We start from the raw sequence: 16,584 nt of genomic DNA on the forward strand, positions 1-16,584 counted from the left end.
AAGTAGGGGGTGCAGCACTGTGGAGAGCTTTGTGGTGAGAATGAGGGCTTTAATATGAATCTTGTACTGTATGGGCAACCAGTGCAATGACTGGCACAGGGTGGAGGCGTTAGAGTAGCGGTTAGACAGATAAATGAGCCTGGCTGCTGCATTCAGGAGAGATTGGAGAGGGGAAAGTCTGGTGAGGGGAGGCCAAGTAATAATGAGTTACAGTAAGACGGGAATGGATCAGGGCACCAATGAGAGTTTTTGTTGTTTCCACAGTAACGAAGGGGTGTATTCTAGAGAGGTTTTAGATGTGCAGGTGGCATGAGCGGGCAAGAGATTGAATATAGGGGGTAAAGGAAAGATCAGTGTCTAACATAACACAGAGACAGTGGGCGTTAGGCCTAGGCGTGATGATGGTGCCACACACTGAGAGGGAGATACCGGGTTTAGGTAGGTTAGTAGATGGAGGAAACAAGAGAAGTTCAGTTTTGGAAAGATTCCTTTTCAGATAGAGAGAGGACATGAGACAGCGGACAGTCACTGGTGGACTGTAGTACATCAAGGGTGATGTTACGGGATGAAGTGTATAGTTGTGTGTCATCAGCATAAAGGTCGTACTGGAAACCAAATCTGCTAATAGTCTGTCCAATAGGGGCTGTGTAGAGAGAAAAGAGGATAGGATCTAGGAATAAACCCTGAGGAACCCCAATGGCAAGAAGGAGAGGAGGGGAGGTAGAGCCGCAGAATGATACACTACAAGAGCAGTCAGAAAGAAAGGAAAAACAAAACCCATTCCCTATTGTTGATGGAATTTCCTGCACTTTTTATGCTTAGGAGTCCAGTAGGCTTTCATTCTATGTTACGAGTGTGCACATGACAGGATTCGTAAAGGGCATCTGTCAGCAGTTGTGTACCTATGACACTGGCTGACCTGTTACATGTGCACTTGGCAGCTGAAGGCATCTGTGTTGGTCCCATGTTCATATGTGCCCGCACTGCTGAGAAAAATGAATTAATATATGCAAATGAGCCTCTAGGAGCAATGGGGGCGTTGCAATGCAGTCACATATGAACATGGGACCAAAACAGATGACTCCAGCTGGCAAGTGCACATGGAGCCAATTTTCCATAGGGTTAAAACTTATTTTCCAGGACATTCACTGGAGGGACAAATTACATCAAGGTATGTCTAGCATGCTTGTGCATTGTTCCGCTGCCCATTACTGACAGTTTAATGGGTGAAAGTTCGGTGATGGACTCCCTTTAAATTTCTTTCTAAATCCAGACATACATATACAAATTTTACATGCGAAAACGTAATATGCATGCTCAACGGAGCAGAACACACCTGATACTGCAGTAGCAGTGGGGTAACCTGGGAATCTGGGTGACAACTTGAAGCAAACGTGTTGTTTACACCATAAAGAAGTGGAATAAAGCAAAACTCGGGGTGTTACAGCTGCACATCCTCAAACAGCCGTGTGAAAGCAGCCTTATAAAAACTTAATGAGTGGATGTGGATATGTATAAAGAGAGAGAAAATGCCAATGAAATAAAAATGCCAACTAATAAGCAAAGCAATTACACATCAATGAATAGCAAATCACTGAAGTCTCTGTTCTGTCCAGGAGGCTTTAAGCATTAGATCTACACATCAATGTCATTTCATTTCCATCAACACTTCCTGTCTTTAACCTATCCCCTCCACATTTACATTCTCCTCTGCTGTCATTTCTGCCTTGTTGTTAAAGCACTGCCATCTGTGCAAGGACAGATCTAGAGCCCATTACAAGCTACTCCCTAGAAAAGAGAACTAAATCCCTGCTTTGCAAACTATTCCTGGCTCTGTCTGCTCTGATTTTCTGAGACTAGCGTATGCCCTTGGTAAGATACTGAGTGTAAACTTTTTCTGTTTGAACCTATTTTATTTTGCTATACATATTTTGTTGTCTTCTTTCAATACAAGTCAAAAAAGTGTAAAGGAGGAATTAAGGGGGTCATTTATTAAGACCGGTGTTTTAGACGCTGGTCTTAATAACCCCATGCACTGGCAGTGGATCCGTCAAAGTTATAAAGAGGCGTCGGCCTCTACATAACTGCAGAGCATCCACCGCCGGTCTAAATCTCCGCCAGCTTGCTTGGTGGCTTAAATTTAGACCACTTTCTATGACGAAAACAGGAGTAGAAAATGATAAATGAGACAGGCCCCCTTCCCCGCCCACGCCATTCCCCCTTTTTTAGACCTGGCATGAGCGGGGAAAAGGCGCAGATTGTGGCGAAAAAATAATATTTGCGCCACAATCTGCGCTAGAAATAGGCCAATTTATGTTACTAAATGACCCCCTAAATACTTGGTATTGAGACACAGTCCGGTCTTGTTTTTTCTTCATGCTAAAGCAAACCCAGCACTGCTTACAGTATATTTCCAGGTTTGTTTTCTTTTTACATAATTGCTTATCTACACATTTCCATATATACAGAGACTACAGCAGGGATGAGCAATCTCTGACATTCTTCTGAAACTACAAATCCCAGAATTCTCCATTCATTTCTGTGGGAATGCAGGAACAGCTGAGTACACGTGCATGCTGGAAGTTGTAGTTTCTCAGTAGCTTTAGCACAAAGGTTGCTGACCTCTGGAATACAGTGAATTCCGGCAATCTGTTCCAGTGGAAGAACAGACTGCTGGAATTCACTGCGCATATGTGAACCCAACCTAAAAAAAAATCCTATCCATTATTTTGAGCATCAGTTATGGTCAGTAAGCATCAGTTTATGTTGTATATGTGAACGTAGCCTTTTTATACATTTAAATCTCTGCTATTTCTGGATAGCATTCTCTGTGTAAGTGTGTATACATAAATAGCTGTCAGTCATTGATATCTGTACACAGGGGAGGTGTTATCAGCAGGGGTGGATTAGCCGTAGACCTTACAGGGAAATTTTCCTCTGGGTCGATGCCCAGGGGGCCGCCTGGGCCCTCCTCTTGGTCGCCCAATGGATGTTTTTGGGGATGTATTTTGTGCTTTTGGCAGTATTGTGTGATGGACTGTGGTATTTGGCTCTGTTGGGGTGTTATAATGTGCCACAATATGGTATTGCTGGCCCTGCCTTCCATCCATTTGGACCCAACTACAAAATGGGCCCACTTAGTATTTTTAACAGTTCCCAGTTCACCCCTGCATATTAGTGATTTATAGCAATCTCTGTGTAAGTGTGTGTACACAGATAGCTGTCAGTCACTGATAGTTGTACACAGGGAGGTGTTATCAGTGATTGATAGCATTCTCTGTGTAAGTATGTATACACAGATAGCTGTCAGTCACTGATAGCTGTTACACAGGGGCTTTCTTATCAGTGATTGATAGCCTTCCCTGTGTAAGTGTGTATACAGAGATAGCTGTCAGTGATAGCTGTACACAGGGGAGGTGTTATTAGTGATTGATAGAATTCTCTGTGTGAGTGTGTATACAGAGATAGCTGTGAGTCACTGATATCTGTACAATGGGAGGTGTTATTAGTGATTGATAGCATTCTCTGTGTAAGAATGTATATAGCTGTCAGTCACTAATAACATCTCCTACTGCACCAATATAAGAAAGGTAACTGGGCAAAATTTTAGACACATGTATACTGTAGGAGAGTCCCCGGAATAATAATGGACGGACGATACGTGCCACCAGAGGTCCTGTTCCCCACGGCCAGCCCAGGTTTTTGGTGGAGCTGGGCCTTTAAGAACCCAGCCTGCTGATGATGGGGGTGGGGTGTGTCTTGCTGAGCTGGAGATTTCCACAGACAGAGTGAGTGCTGATGAAGGAGAGTCTGGGCGCAGCACACATTGAAGGATAGCCCTGGGACCTGTGGTGCTACAAGCCAAAGGGGCTCTGGCCTGAGGGAGACAAAGGCAGATAGCCTAGAAGCCTGCAGAACTGCTGTGGTCTGTCCAAAACAAGGTGACTCAAACCTGCTGTTTATTTTCTATGGAAGGACTTTTGTTCTATGCACTATGTGGATATGCACCTGTGTGGTCTGCACATTGCCTGTTATGCCGTTGGTGTGAATAAAGTCACAGTGTATCACAAAGACTGTCTATGATTGCCTCAATACTGCCGCCGCTACCGTAGCCTACCACGAGCACATCCCCACAATACTGAAAAACTGTAGGATTTTCCTATTATATAAACAAAAACAAATTACCTTATAAACAGCAGTCATTTTTATAACCTTTACTCATATTATGCTGATTAGTATTATTTTAAGGAAGCGGTTTACTACTAACATAGCTGAACTATAATTTAACTTTATGTCTTATAGTGCACTGTAGGCAGATTGTCGTTCGTGTATCCCAGTGCACTTTTGTTATGGTCAGCAGAGCTTTTCATCTACTAATAAACACAATAAAGGTGATTAATCACAGCCCATTAGTAGAGAAATTGCTCACTGGCTCGGGTTTTCATTTTAGTCAATGGGAGTTATGTCAGGGGAGTCATTCTCCTGCGCAAAAGCCATTAATAAATGACCATTCTAATATCTATGGGTATATTACTTGTAGCTTTAAACATGTCACATAAAGACAGCCTTCATTTATATAAGATTTACCCCCCCCCCCCCCCCTTAGGACCCTGTTTTTAGAATGACTCGCTTAGTAAGAGCAGCTCCCACCACAGCCCATCTGTGGTCATGAATGGCCAGCATGTATAACCACAAGGTCACTGAAGGGAGACGTATGTCTAGCTGATGCGATCCCAGGCAGTAACTCTTGTGAATTGGCTGGGGAATCCATGCGCTGAACCCACAGTGATCATCTCATCATCAGTGGGTGAATAGGGACAGTCTATAGAGGAAACAATGTCTTCATTGCAAGAATGTCCTAGTCCATTCACACAAATGCATTCAGGTGTTAACAGATGCCGGGAGCTAACATTAAGCATTAATATAAAAGAAAACAATGTTTTGCTAATGAAAAATTGCAACATTTAGGGGGTCATTTATTATACTGAATTGCGCCTATATTAGCCGTATTTCAGGCGCAAATGGCAGCGCAACGGTCATCAACTTGCAGGATAACAGGCTGTACTGGATGGACAGATGTATTTTTTCAGTCTTATAAACTATGTTACTATGTTATGTATGTTGCTATCTGCGACTTCTCCCCGTCCACGCCAGGTCTAAAATTGTGGGAATGGCGTGGGCGGGGAAGGTGACGGGCCAGCAGGCCGTCTCATTTACCATTTTCTACGCCTGTTTTAGGCATAGAAAATTGTCTAAATGTAAGACAGCTAGGAACTGGCGCTGGATGTGCCGACGTTATGGAGAGGCCGGAACCTCTTTATAACTTTGGCAGATCCTCCACCAGCTATGGGGCTTTATTAAGACCAGCATCTAAAATGCCACTCTTAATAACTTTGCCCCATGGTTCATACTTCATATGTAAAATGAAAATAGAAAATTACAACATTGTAGTACATTTTCACATTAATACAGGTTGAATAAAAGCAGCAGTAATGCGTGTAACGGGACACTTTCCGGCCAAGGTTTCCAGCTTTTCAGGGTAGTTGTAGAATACAGGAATTGCATACTATTATTTAGCCTACTGTGAAAAAGGACTCCCAGGATGTATGCTGATAATCTTATGATATTTTTGTTCCGACTTGGTGTATGAAGCATACTGCCTCACTGTTACATAAGAATAACACGCTCAAAAATCCATCATATAGCCAAAAAGATACACAGGATGGATGATCAGTACTATGTGCCAGAAGAAAAGGACTTTGCAAGGCGCATTTCCAGATGTGTAATGCCTGATGAAGGTTATAGTCCAGTCCCGAAACAAGTTGCTTTTTACACTGTAAATAAAAAGTCTAAGTGACCCCACTCAATACCTTCCATCTTTAGCAGCGCCTTGCAAAGTCCCTTTGTTCTAACACTTATAACCGATCTTCACCGGCTCCACCAGTGATCCCGGTTTGGACTTCGAGCTGCAGCCATCATGGGCTGTATTAGACCTGCAGAGGGTCGGCCAGATTATCACTAACAGCGTTTGTAAGAACGCTCATTAGCGATGATCTGCCTGAATAAAAGTGCCGCCGATTACCGATGAACAACCTTGTTCATCGGGCAATCACATTTTTTATGCAGGTGTGCTGTCTAATCACTCTCTGCTGCCAGCAAACAATGAGTCTGCATGGGGGTGAGCGATGGCATCGCCGATCATTCCTCCCTATGCTGTGGAGGAGATCGCTGCATGTAATAGCACCCGTCTCCTTCAATGATGAGCAGGCGACTGACCGGAAGTAACGCTTCTTTCCTGACAATCGTTATGCTCATCTGCAGGTCTAATGCAGTCCTATGTACATGCCTACAGGGGTGTTGCACTCCTAGGACAACTCCCCAAGGTGAGAATTTCTTATTACACCCCTATTTTTATGGTTTTAATATGATAACGCCCTATGTTGCTCTATTGTGTGTTTTGTTTTTCCCTTAGGAAGCTTACAGAATGAATTACGTGTATATTACTCCAAAGATTTTTATTAAAGGGGTTCTCTGGGAATAAAAAAAATGAAAATACTTAAATATTACCTTATTATAAAAATATTCCCAAATAACTTTCATTAGTTATAATGGTGGCTTGTTTTGTCTGTGGAGCAGTCATCAGGGGAAATAAAATGGCCACCGTGCTATTTGTACAAATAAAACCTGTCCTAATCACATAGAAGTACAAGTTACTTCACAACACTACGCTAAAGAGCTGCCTCATCCTCCTCTCTGCTCTACTTGTCAGGAATTGTGATCCTGAATACAGCTGATAAGATCTTCATCTGACTCTCTGTAGGAACGGAGTTCATGAGAAGACATGAAGTACAGAGAGGAGGTGGTGGTGTGGATAATGAGCAGCAGCACTTGTATGCAGTCTCCATTACCACGGTCTGTCCTGTCCATCCTCTCTGTACTTCATATCTCCTCATGAACTCCATTCCCACAGAGATCAAGCTGAAAATCGTATCATCTGTATTCAGGATCATAATCCCTGACAAGCAGGTGAGGGGGATGAGGCAGCTCTTTAGCTCAGTGTTGTGAAGTAACTTGTCCAACTGTGCGATTAGGACAGGTTCTGTGTGTACTAATAGGACGGCGGCCTATTAGACAAAACGAGGCATTAAAACTAATGAAAGGTATTTGGGAATACATTTATAATAAAATTATTTTCATTTTCTTTATTCCCGGAGAACCCCTTTAATGATGAAAAGTTTCCGTGTGTTTCTGGTTAAAACCTCATCAGAATCACAAGATCCAGAAGTTCCTATCATCCAGTCGAGACAACTGTCTGGAACCGTTTCCCCCATTGAATGCAGCTCCCTTGGCTTATCGCCTCCTACATGCTTACTAGCTATTGTATCACCACACAACAGAATAAGCTGAGCGCTATTCCCTTTTGAGATCTATGCTGGGTCCCCTTACTTGTTTGGAAATACTATACAAAGAGCAACCTGTCTCTTTTTTCCCTAGATTCCTTGATCACTAATAGACCAAACTTTCTTGAGTTTTAACTGTTGCAGCAGAATACAAAAACATACAGAACCCCACGTAGTATAACAGTCAGTAATATTACAGTGCACACACAGGTCACTAGAGCAGTCACAGGAAGGTCCTGTTCGCTGCAGATCACTTGCCAGCTTCGCTGTGCTGTATATACATTCACGGGATGAGTATAATCTTATTATTGTTAGAGGATTGGCAAGGTACTGATAGCTCAGTATTGCTGGAGGTCGAGATAAAGAAGGATTGCAACACTACACAATATACATACAGATGTTTATCGGGGGAGAAAACAGAACTGGATCGCACATCCACAGTGCTAAGCTTTGATCTAATTAAACTCGCTTCTCAGCGCCATTTTAAAGTGTACAGCCCCCCATACTGCATACTGTACCAGAGGCATTAGTGTACATTTTGATCAAAAGGCATAAGCCCACTCACCACGCCAAGGTTGCCTCTTTGAGTGGGACCTACTCTGACAAAAAGGTGCAGCACAATGCGGTGACAAAGCGGCGCTGCCCTAGTAGGCAGCGGGACCCAGGAGTCAAACAGCAACCCTGCTGTCTGACAATGTCACCCACGGCACTGGGTCCCACCAACCCACCAGCACAGCGCGTGGATGTGCGATCCAGTTCTGTTTTCTCCCCCAGATAATTGTTATTGGACTTTTTTCTTCTTTATTACTGGTATTAGCACTCCTCCCATTCGGCACAGGTGGTTTTAATCACAGTAGTTCACATAAAGTTGTCATTGACCTGCAGCTCCTGACAGCAGTGGACATGTTGTGTTAGACAACTGTTCACATGGTGCAGTACTGCGTGGTGGCTATTGTTTTTGTAGCGCTGTGCTGGTGGGTTGGTGGGACCCAGTGCCATGGGTGGCATTGTCAGACAGCAGGGTTGCTGTTTGACTCCTGGGTCCCGCCGCCTACTAGGGCAGCGCAGCTTTGTCACCGCATTGTGCTGCGCCTTTTTGTCAGAGTAGGTCCCACTCAAAGAGGCGACCTTGGCGTGGTGATTGGGCTTATGCCTTTTGATCAAAATGTACACTAATGCCTCTGGTACAGCATGCAGTATGGGGGGCTGTACACTTCAAAATGGCGCTGAGAAGCGAGTTAAGATCAAAGCATAGCATTGTGGATGTGCGATCCAGTTCTGTTTTCTCCCCCAGATAATACATACAGATGTGTTTGCAACTCCATAGTCTCTGGTGAAGAGGCTTTTTTTCCCCATCACTTCCTAGAGACTGTAAAAATCGAGAACATTTCGCTGCCAAATGACTTCTATTTATTTTAACTGCCATATAGTGCACGTGCTGAGCTGCACTGTCTATACAAGAAACAAAGTGTATGTCTCCAATATGGCCACCTCCGGTAAAGTAAATAAAAATATAAGTAGCCACAACATTTAAAAAAATATCAAACACTTTATTTTTCATCTATAAACTTAAATAATACTAAAACGAACTAAACATAGATTACACCATTCCCTTTAAAAAGTCACTGTACTTTCACAGAATTTCATTTAATAGAGAATGGTGTATCTAGCAAATTTCTGAATCACTTCATTTAGAAAATCTGCCTGTATACACCTGAAAAAAAGCTATAAAGTCATGTCCACTAGGGGTCTCGCTTCCACCTAAGTTGCAGTCCACTAACAATGACTCAGAAGACAGCTGAGAGGAAGTGGGGGCATGTCAGGGTCAGCTGAAATTGTGAGCCTGATAAAAAGAACTGCTTCTACACTGCTTCTGAACATCACAGGGTCCTCCAAAGTGCCTGCAAGTGTGATTTATCCCTTGTTATCTAATCTGTGAGCTCCAGAGCTGCAAACAAACTTGGTGAGAAGTAAGGGAAAGGATGTCACAGAAGTACAGTGCTGGCAGATTCTACAGAAGAGAGACACCCTCTGCTTCTGAGTGAAATGCATCTAGCCGTGCAGCTGAAAGAGGGAATATTATGGCTGAAAGAAACAATAGGGAAGCCCAAACCTAACTTTTCCTTCACAGTTATGATTGTACAAAGAAACACAGCCATTAAGCAAGCTTTAAGGTTGGCTTTAGAATTAAGCAGAGAGCGCTAAACTGGAGGGCTCTATCGCTCCAAATTTCTTTTCTGCTTCATGAAGAAAGATAAATTCCAACTACTGTACCTAATTAACCTAAGTAAACTAGTAAGCATAAAAGGTACATCTGAACACTCAGCAGAAAGTGTATTTATTGGATGGGGATAATGTCGACAGATTACTAAATAACTACTCAGCATTGTTATGGCTAAAGGGAAAGGGAAAATCGATAAAATAACCATTACAAACTACTTTCCCTGTTTTCTGTAAAGAAGAAAAAAAATGGTATTGATACTAATAACGATAACCTAAAAACAGAGTATTAAAGAGATCTGAAAGTGTTAATGTAGATTCTAAAATGCCATAAAGTAGCAGTGAAAATATGCTCTACAAAAAGTGAGAACTTCACTGGAGAGAAAATAGGGCATTGCATTAGATGCTGACTTTTAAAACATCTCTGGTGTTTTCTGATGTGGCCGTGTAAACTGTCATGACTACAGGAAATTTAAAGATTCATTACGCACCCTAACTCTTTGATTTGACAGCAGAAGGCTTTTGAAAATGAAAAACTTCGTGGTAATAAGGGGATAAAACATCATAGCTTCCAGTTAGTCTACGGTGGTAATAACTTGCCATATATCTTTTTTATTTTTATTTTTATTTTTTGCAAAAATTGCTAGAGTTTCTAGAAGGGGAAACAGCCCCTAACGACATATTATGTTTTGATGTCTATTTCCTGCAGCTGTAAATGTCTTCCAGTATCAGGGATTATGAAATGGATTTATAATCCACGCAATAAGGCGGACTCATAAAGCATTTTACGGCATAAAAATGTTATAAAATTCCCCAAAATGGTGCTAGATCTTTGCACCAGATTCTTAAAAGGCATATTTTCCATAAATCGGAAAAAGGGATAACAGAGAAAAAATGTATTATCTAATGTTACACTTTTTTTTTTAAAATCTCCCTCAATATGTGCAGGAATTGGTGGTTTTACCTCGTGTATTTCTCAAAAAATTCCAGGCCCATATCCGTGCAGACAGTTATTATATCGTCATTGTAATTTACATTTGTAGTTTTTACGTTACTGACTCCCAAGTGGCTCATGACAGTCAAGCTCCATTGTGATGGCAAGCTCATGCTTAATGGATATGTCCACTTTAAAGACTGGCGAGTCCTCAAATCTTGGCCAGATGGGAGAGTGGTTACAAAGAGCGTCTTCTCCATATAGATGAACTGTTCTGTCCAACATTACACTGACAACCTATTGGTTTGAATGAGAACTGTGCAATGCTTAGTTTCTCCTGTGATGGCACTGCAGGAAAAGTGAACGCTTATTGCCAGTTTCCTCCACAGATGATAGCAGATCACTAAAGACCTCAAGAGATACTCTGTGATTATCTTATTAAAAAGTCAAGATTGCCCAAAGTGGAGCATCCCTTTAAATTGTGGTTTAGTTGAAACAATAGGTGAGCTTCAAAACTGGCATAGAAATTAATGAATATTTGAAGCCAAGTAGAATTAATTTTGAGCTTTGGCCTAGAATTAGACCTATGTTCAGCTTTCATTGTCGTTTTCATATACAGTTGGTTACAGTCAGGGGTGCACCTAGCCTTTCTGCTGTCTCAAACGGCGCCCCCGCCCCCCAATGCCAATTTCTTAACCTAACCCCATTGCCACAATAAACGTGCTCATTGCCCATAGCCCTTCCGCTGCCCCCTTCTTGTCCCTACCTGGTGCTCACCTGGCCTAATTAGTGGTGCACCCCTGGTTACAGTCTATATTCTATATAGCACAGCACTGTGCTCAGAATACTTGTTCATCTCTTGCTGGCTCAATGCCTGTGCAGAGTTGGCTTCAGTGTGTTACATTACAGAGGGAGATGTCAATGTCTCTTATTTCACTACATATTCCAGCCACCTCAAATACTGCAAAGAAAAAGCCTTACTTTTCTGTAGACAATCATGTTAGGGGTGTTGTCCTCAGGATCTGTAACTCCAACGACACTTGCATCAGAAGACTGAGCCATGACTGGGATTTCTCACAGACACTGGAATAAAAATACAAAAGTGCAAATTAGAAAAGTTGAAGAAAATTGTGTATTTATTACATTTGACAGATGTCAAGACAAAATAGTACAAACCGGATTCCCAAAAAGTTGGGACACTATACAAATCGTGAATAAAAACTGAATGCAATGATGTGGAGATGGCAAATGTCAATATTTTATTTGTAATAGAACGTAGATGACAGATCAAACGTTTAATCCGAGTAAATGTATAATTTTAAAGGAAAAATACGTTGATTCAAATTTTCACAGTGTCAACAAATCCCAAAAAAGTTGGGACAAGTAGCAATAAGAGGCTGGAAAAAGTAAATTTGAGCATAATGAAGAGCTGGAAGACCAATTAACACTAATTAGGTCAATTGGCAACATGATTGGGTATAAAAAGAGCTTCTCAGAGTGGCAGTGTCTCTCAGAAGCCAAGATGGGTAGAGGATCACCAATTCCCACAATGTTGCGCAGAAAGATAGTGGAGCAATATCGGAAAGGTGTTACCCAGCGAAAAATTGCTAAGACTTTGCATCTATCATCATCAACTGTGCATAACATCATCCGAAGATTCAGAGAATCTGGAACAATCTCTGTGCGTAAGGGTCAAGGCCGTAAAACCATACTGGATGCCCGTGATCTCCGGGCCCTTAAACGACACTGCACCACAAACAGGAATGTTACTGCAAAGGAAATCACAGAATGGGCTCAGGAATACTTCCAGAAACCATTGTCAGTGAACACAATCCACCGTGCCATCCGCCGTTACCAGCTGAAACTCTACAGTGCAAAGAAGAAGCCATTTCTAAGCAAGATCCACAAGCTCAGGCGTTTTCACTGGGCCAGGGATCATTTAAAATGGAGTCTGGCAAAATGGAAGACTGTTCTGTGGTCAGACGAGTCACGATTCGAAGTTCTTTTTGGAAATCTGGGACGCCATGTCATCCGGACCAAAGAGGACAAGGACAACCCAAGTGATTATCAACACTCAGTTCAGAAGCCTGCATCTCTGATGGTATGGGGTTGCATGAGTGCGTGTGGCATGGGCAGCTTGCATGTCTGGAAAGGCACCATCAATGCAGAAAAATATATTCAGGTTCTAGAACAACATATGCTCCCATCCAGACGTCATCTCTTTCAGGGAAGACCTTACATTTTTCAACAAGATAATGCAGACCACATTCTGCATCAATCACAACATCATGGCTGCGTAGGAGAAGGATCCGGGTACTGAAATGGCCAGTCTGCAGTCCAGATCTTTCACCTATAGAGAACATTTGGCGCATCATAAAGAGGAAGGTGCAACAAAGAAGGCCCAAGACGATTGAACAGTTAGAGGCCTGTATTAGACAAGAATGGGAGAGCATTCCTATTTCTAAACTTGAGAAACTGGTCTCCTCGGTCCCCAGACGTCTGTTGAGTGTTGTAAGAAGAAGGGGAGATGCCACACAGTGGTGAAAATGGCCTTGTCCCAACTTTTTGGGGATTTGTTGACACCATGAAATTCTGATTCAACATATTTTTCCCTTAAAATGGTACATTTTCTCAGTTTAAACTTTTGTTCCGTGATTTAGGTTCTATTCTGAATAAAATATTAGAAGTTGGCACCTCCACATCATTGCATTCAGTTTTTATTCACGATTTGTATAGTGTCCCAACTTTTTTGGAATCCGGTTTGTACATTCATTTGGTAAATTAAAGGGCAAAATCATCAATCTAAAGAAAAGAGGCTCGTCTGTCCGTAAATGAGCTCTAAACTGTCAACTTGTCAGGCACATCACGTACACGGATTTATATACTGCCTGAAGTATGTTGACAGATGTAGGCAATAAAACAGCCCAGACGGTTTAGTGTTTCTATGTTTGTGCCTTATTTTATCACGTGGTCACCTCCCCGATAGTCATTTATATTTTGTCAGTGATACACAATTACTGACACTAGAAAATGCAATGTAACAAACATATGACCTTTTATGACCTAGACAAATGCAGCACTTACTGTAAATCAGTTTATATGTTTTAGTTTATTGCTCTTGAAAGGGTTGTAAGCTCTTCAGTAATAAGCTAGCTACACAGGTAATAGTTTAAAATACCCTGAAAATAGCTATCTACAAAATGTCATCACAAGCATAAAAAACCTAAAAACTATTAAAACAATAAAGAGTTAGTAGTCATGGGTTATACTAGGCAATACTTTATTAGCTCAAATAAGCCCAGAAGTGGTATAAAAGGTACAATACACACAGTACTATAGTACAAACAATCAGCTACAGGAGTGCATGTACACACATCCCAAAGCTACAAACACATACAATACGTATAGAAAACCCAAGTAGACTTTTTTTTTATCAACCCACATGAAAAAAATAATGACCCATAATAAAAATGACCACCACTTGTGCGTTTTACCGCCAACTTGAGAAAGCTGATATTAAAATGCTCATCATGGTATTGAGGTTGTGGATGGATAGCTGGCAGGATGGAATAATAGTGTATGATGTAATACTGTGGTTCACAGGAAGTAAGCCACACAGGAGAGACCGACATCCTGTTTACACAGGAGCGCAAGCTCTGGACTGGCGGTCAAACTGGGATCACATGATACGGCTGTCCATAATGATAGAGTTCAAAACGCATGGATGCAACTGATCTAAGGATGAATCAAATTACACTGCTAGAGGATTGCTGGTTAGCATTAGATCTCCAAAATATTCCTTGAGTGCTTCTTTATGAGTTATATTTATGTACAATTATGTGCAAGTACTGTATTACTCCATTACTGTATTTCTTCTAGTATATTATAGTCATAAAAATCTACACTTATATATTATATACATGAGGTTCTAGTAATCATGTAGAAATCAAGAAACAAAAAAAGAAATATAAAGAAAAGCCATGGCAACCAGAATAAAAATATCAATTGTTTCGTTGTTAGCTGCAATCAAATAATTGGAAAATGGTGCACAATAGAAGTAAGCTTTTTGCATCAAATTTTACATTTATAAAACCAATATGTCATGCATCGAATAAATATCTGAATGTAGATTACAGTGCTATGAAGAAAATAGTGAGAAGACGGGTTACCCTTTTTGTTATCTGCTTTTTAAAACTATATACTCTGCCGTGCACAGCATTAACTATGAACCGAAAGAAAAAACACAATGTACGGGGCACAGAAAATGGAAAAGCAGGGCTCTACCAAAACAAATGTATTGCTGAGACAATGGACAATAGAACTTCAACTGGAGGGCCATGCTAAGTGTAGTTAAAGGCTTAAGGCTACTTTCACCCTTGCGCTTTCCTTTTCCGCTATTGTCTGTTTGACAATGAATGGGGACAAAACGGAAGTGTTTTCCCCCGCTATTGAGATCCTATGACGGATCTCAATAGTGGAAAGAGAAAGCGCAGATGTAAGAGTAGCCCAAGTCAGTAATTCAGAGATACGGGCTATACCGTTTGTTGCTATCAGAACAGGAAGATAACGGGACTCAGTGTAGAACTGAAACTAAGATGCTCTGCAGCTAGGCTGAAATTTATCCCCATAGGACAAAAACTTCTGAAAAGTTTTAATAGAGACCAATTGAAAAATCGTAGCCCAAAATTACTCCTATAAGAAAAAAGCTGTCCATACACATTAGGCTACATTCACACGACCGTACTGTTTTGCGGAACCATGGATGCGAACAGCACACTGTGTGCTGTCCTTATCTTTTACGGTCCCATTGAAATAAATGGGTCCGCACCCGTTCCGCAAAATTGCTGAATGAATGCAGACTCATTCATATGGTCGTGTGAATGAGCCCTAAGCCAAGACAAAAGTGTCTATCCCTGCACCAGATGTATCATCCAGCCTGAGGCCCTGTGATAAATCTGGTGCAGGTCTAGAAAGCCGGTCTAAGATTACGCCATATTTAGGGTTAGTAAATCTGGGCCATTGTTTTAAAAGTAAGGAAAAAAAAAATGAAAAGCTGTGAGTGCATATTAGGGATGTCACAATACTAGCATTTTGACTTTATACTCAATACCAAATTGATACCACACAAAAAAACATAACAAAAAAAACACAAAAATATAAAATCCTTCTATTGTTTAAAGGGGTTATGCAATTTCACAAACAGCCCCCCCCCCCATGTGCCGGGCCCCTCACAGGTAATATAATTACCCTGCTCCCGATCCCCGCACCACCGCTGTGTCATGGAACCATGAACCAGACGTACAACAAGAGATAGTGGAAATAAGAAGGCTTTATTGAAAATCAAGCTGTAAGCAAAAGTCCAAACGGATGGCTAAACCGAAGCAGGGTCTTGCGTAGACAGAGGTCAGGAACCAGAAGGGTAGTCAGACGAAGCCTGGATCAGGAACCAGCAGGGTAGTCAGACGAAGCCAGGATCAGGAACCAACGGGGTAGTCAGACGAGGCCAGGATCAGGAACCAGAAGCAGCAGCAGTCTTAGAAGCATGTGAACACAGGAGGACCAAGCAAGGAACTGAAGCCACAGACCTCCTATATATATGAGCTAGGCATCCAGCTCCTCCCAGTGGGAAGGAGAAGCCGCAGGGTGGGAGGCTACAAGAAACCCAGAAACCAAGATGGCCGCCAGCACATGTCAAACGAAGGAGAGCAGTAAGAAGGTAAGACCATGACAGTACCTCCCCCTCAAGGGCCCCTCCTCCGCGGAGTAAGGAACGGTTTCTGAGGGAAGCGTGCGTGGAAGGCTTGGAGCAAAGCAGGAGCATGGACATCTGCGGAGGGAACCCAGGAACGCTCCTCTGGACCATAACCACGCCAATGGACCAAAAACTGCAACTGACCGCGGACCAGGCGTGAGTCCAGGATATTGCTCACCTCATATTCCTCACGATTGCCCACTTGGACCGGACGGGGCCGAGGAACCGAGGAAGTGAAACGATTACACACCAATGGCTTCAACAGGGAGACATGAAAC

At 42.1% G+C, this 16,584-nt stretch overlaps 1 protein-coding gene across 2 annotated transcripts in view; it reads right to left on the minus strand.

Annotated features, from left to right (window-relative positions):
• Positions 1–16,584, minus strand: part of RGS6 (regulator of G protein signaling 6) — a 437,580-nt gene that overhangs the window by 347,694 nt on the left and 73,302 nt on the right. For both annotated transcript variants that reach the window (XM_044271952.1, XM_044271951.1), the window contains exon 2: positions 11,536–11,637. In XM_044271952.1, coding sequence (XP_044127887.1) covers positions 11,536–11,616 — 81 coding nt within the window. In that variant the 5' untranslated portion in view covers positions 11,617–11,637. The remainder of the gene's footprint in view (positions 1–11,535; positions 11,638–16,584) is intronic.

The sequence above is a fragment of the Bufo gargarizans genome, chromosome 11 (assembly GCF_014858855.1).
Source record: "Bufo gargarizans isolate SCDJY-AF-19 chromosome 11, ASM1485885v1, whole genome shotgun sequence".
NCBI lineage: Eukaryota > Metazoa > Chordata > Amphibia > Anura > Bufonidae > Bufo > Bufo gargarizans.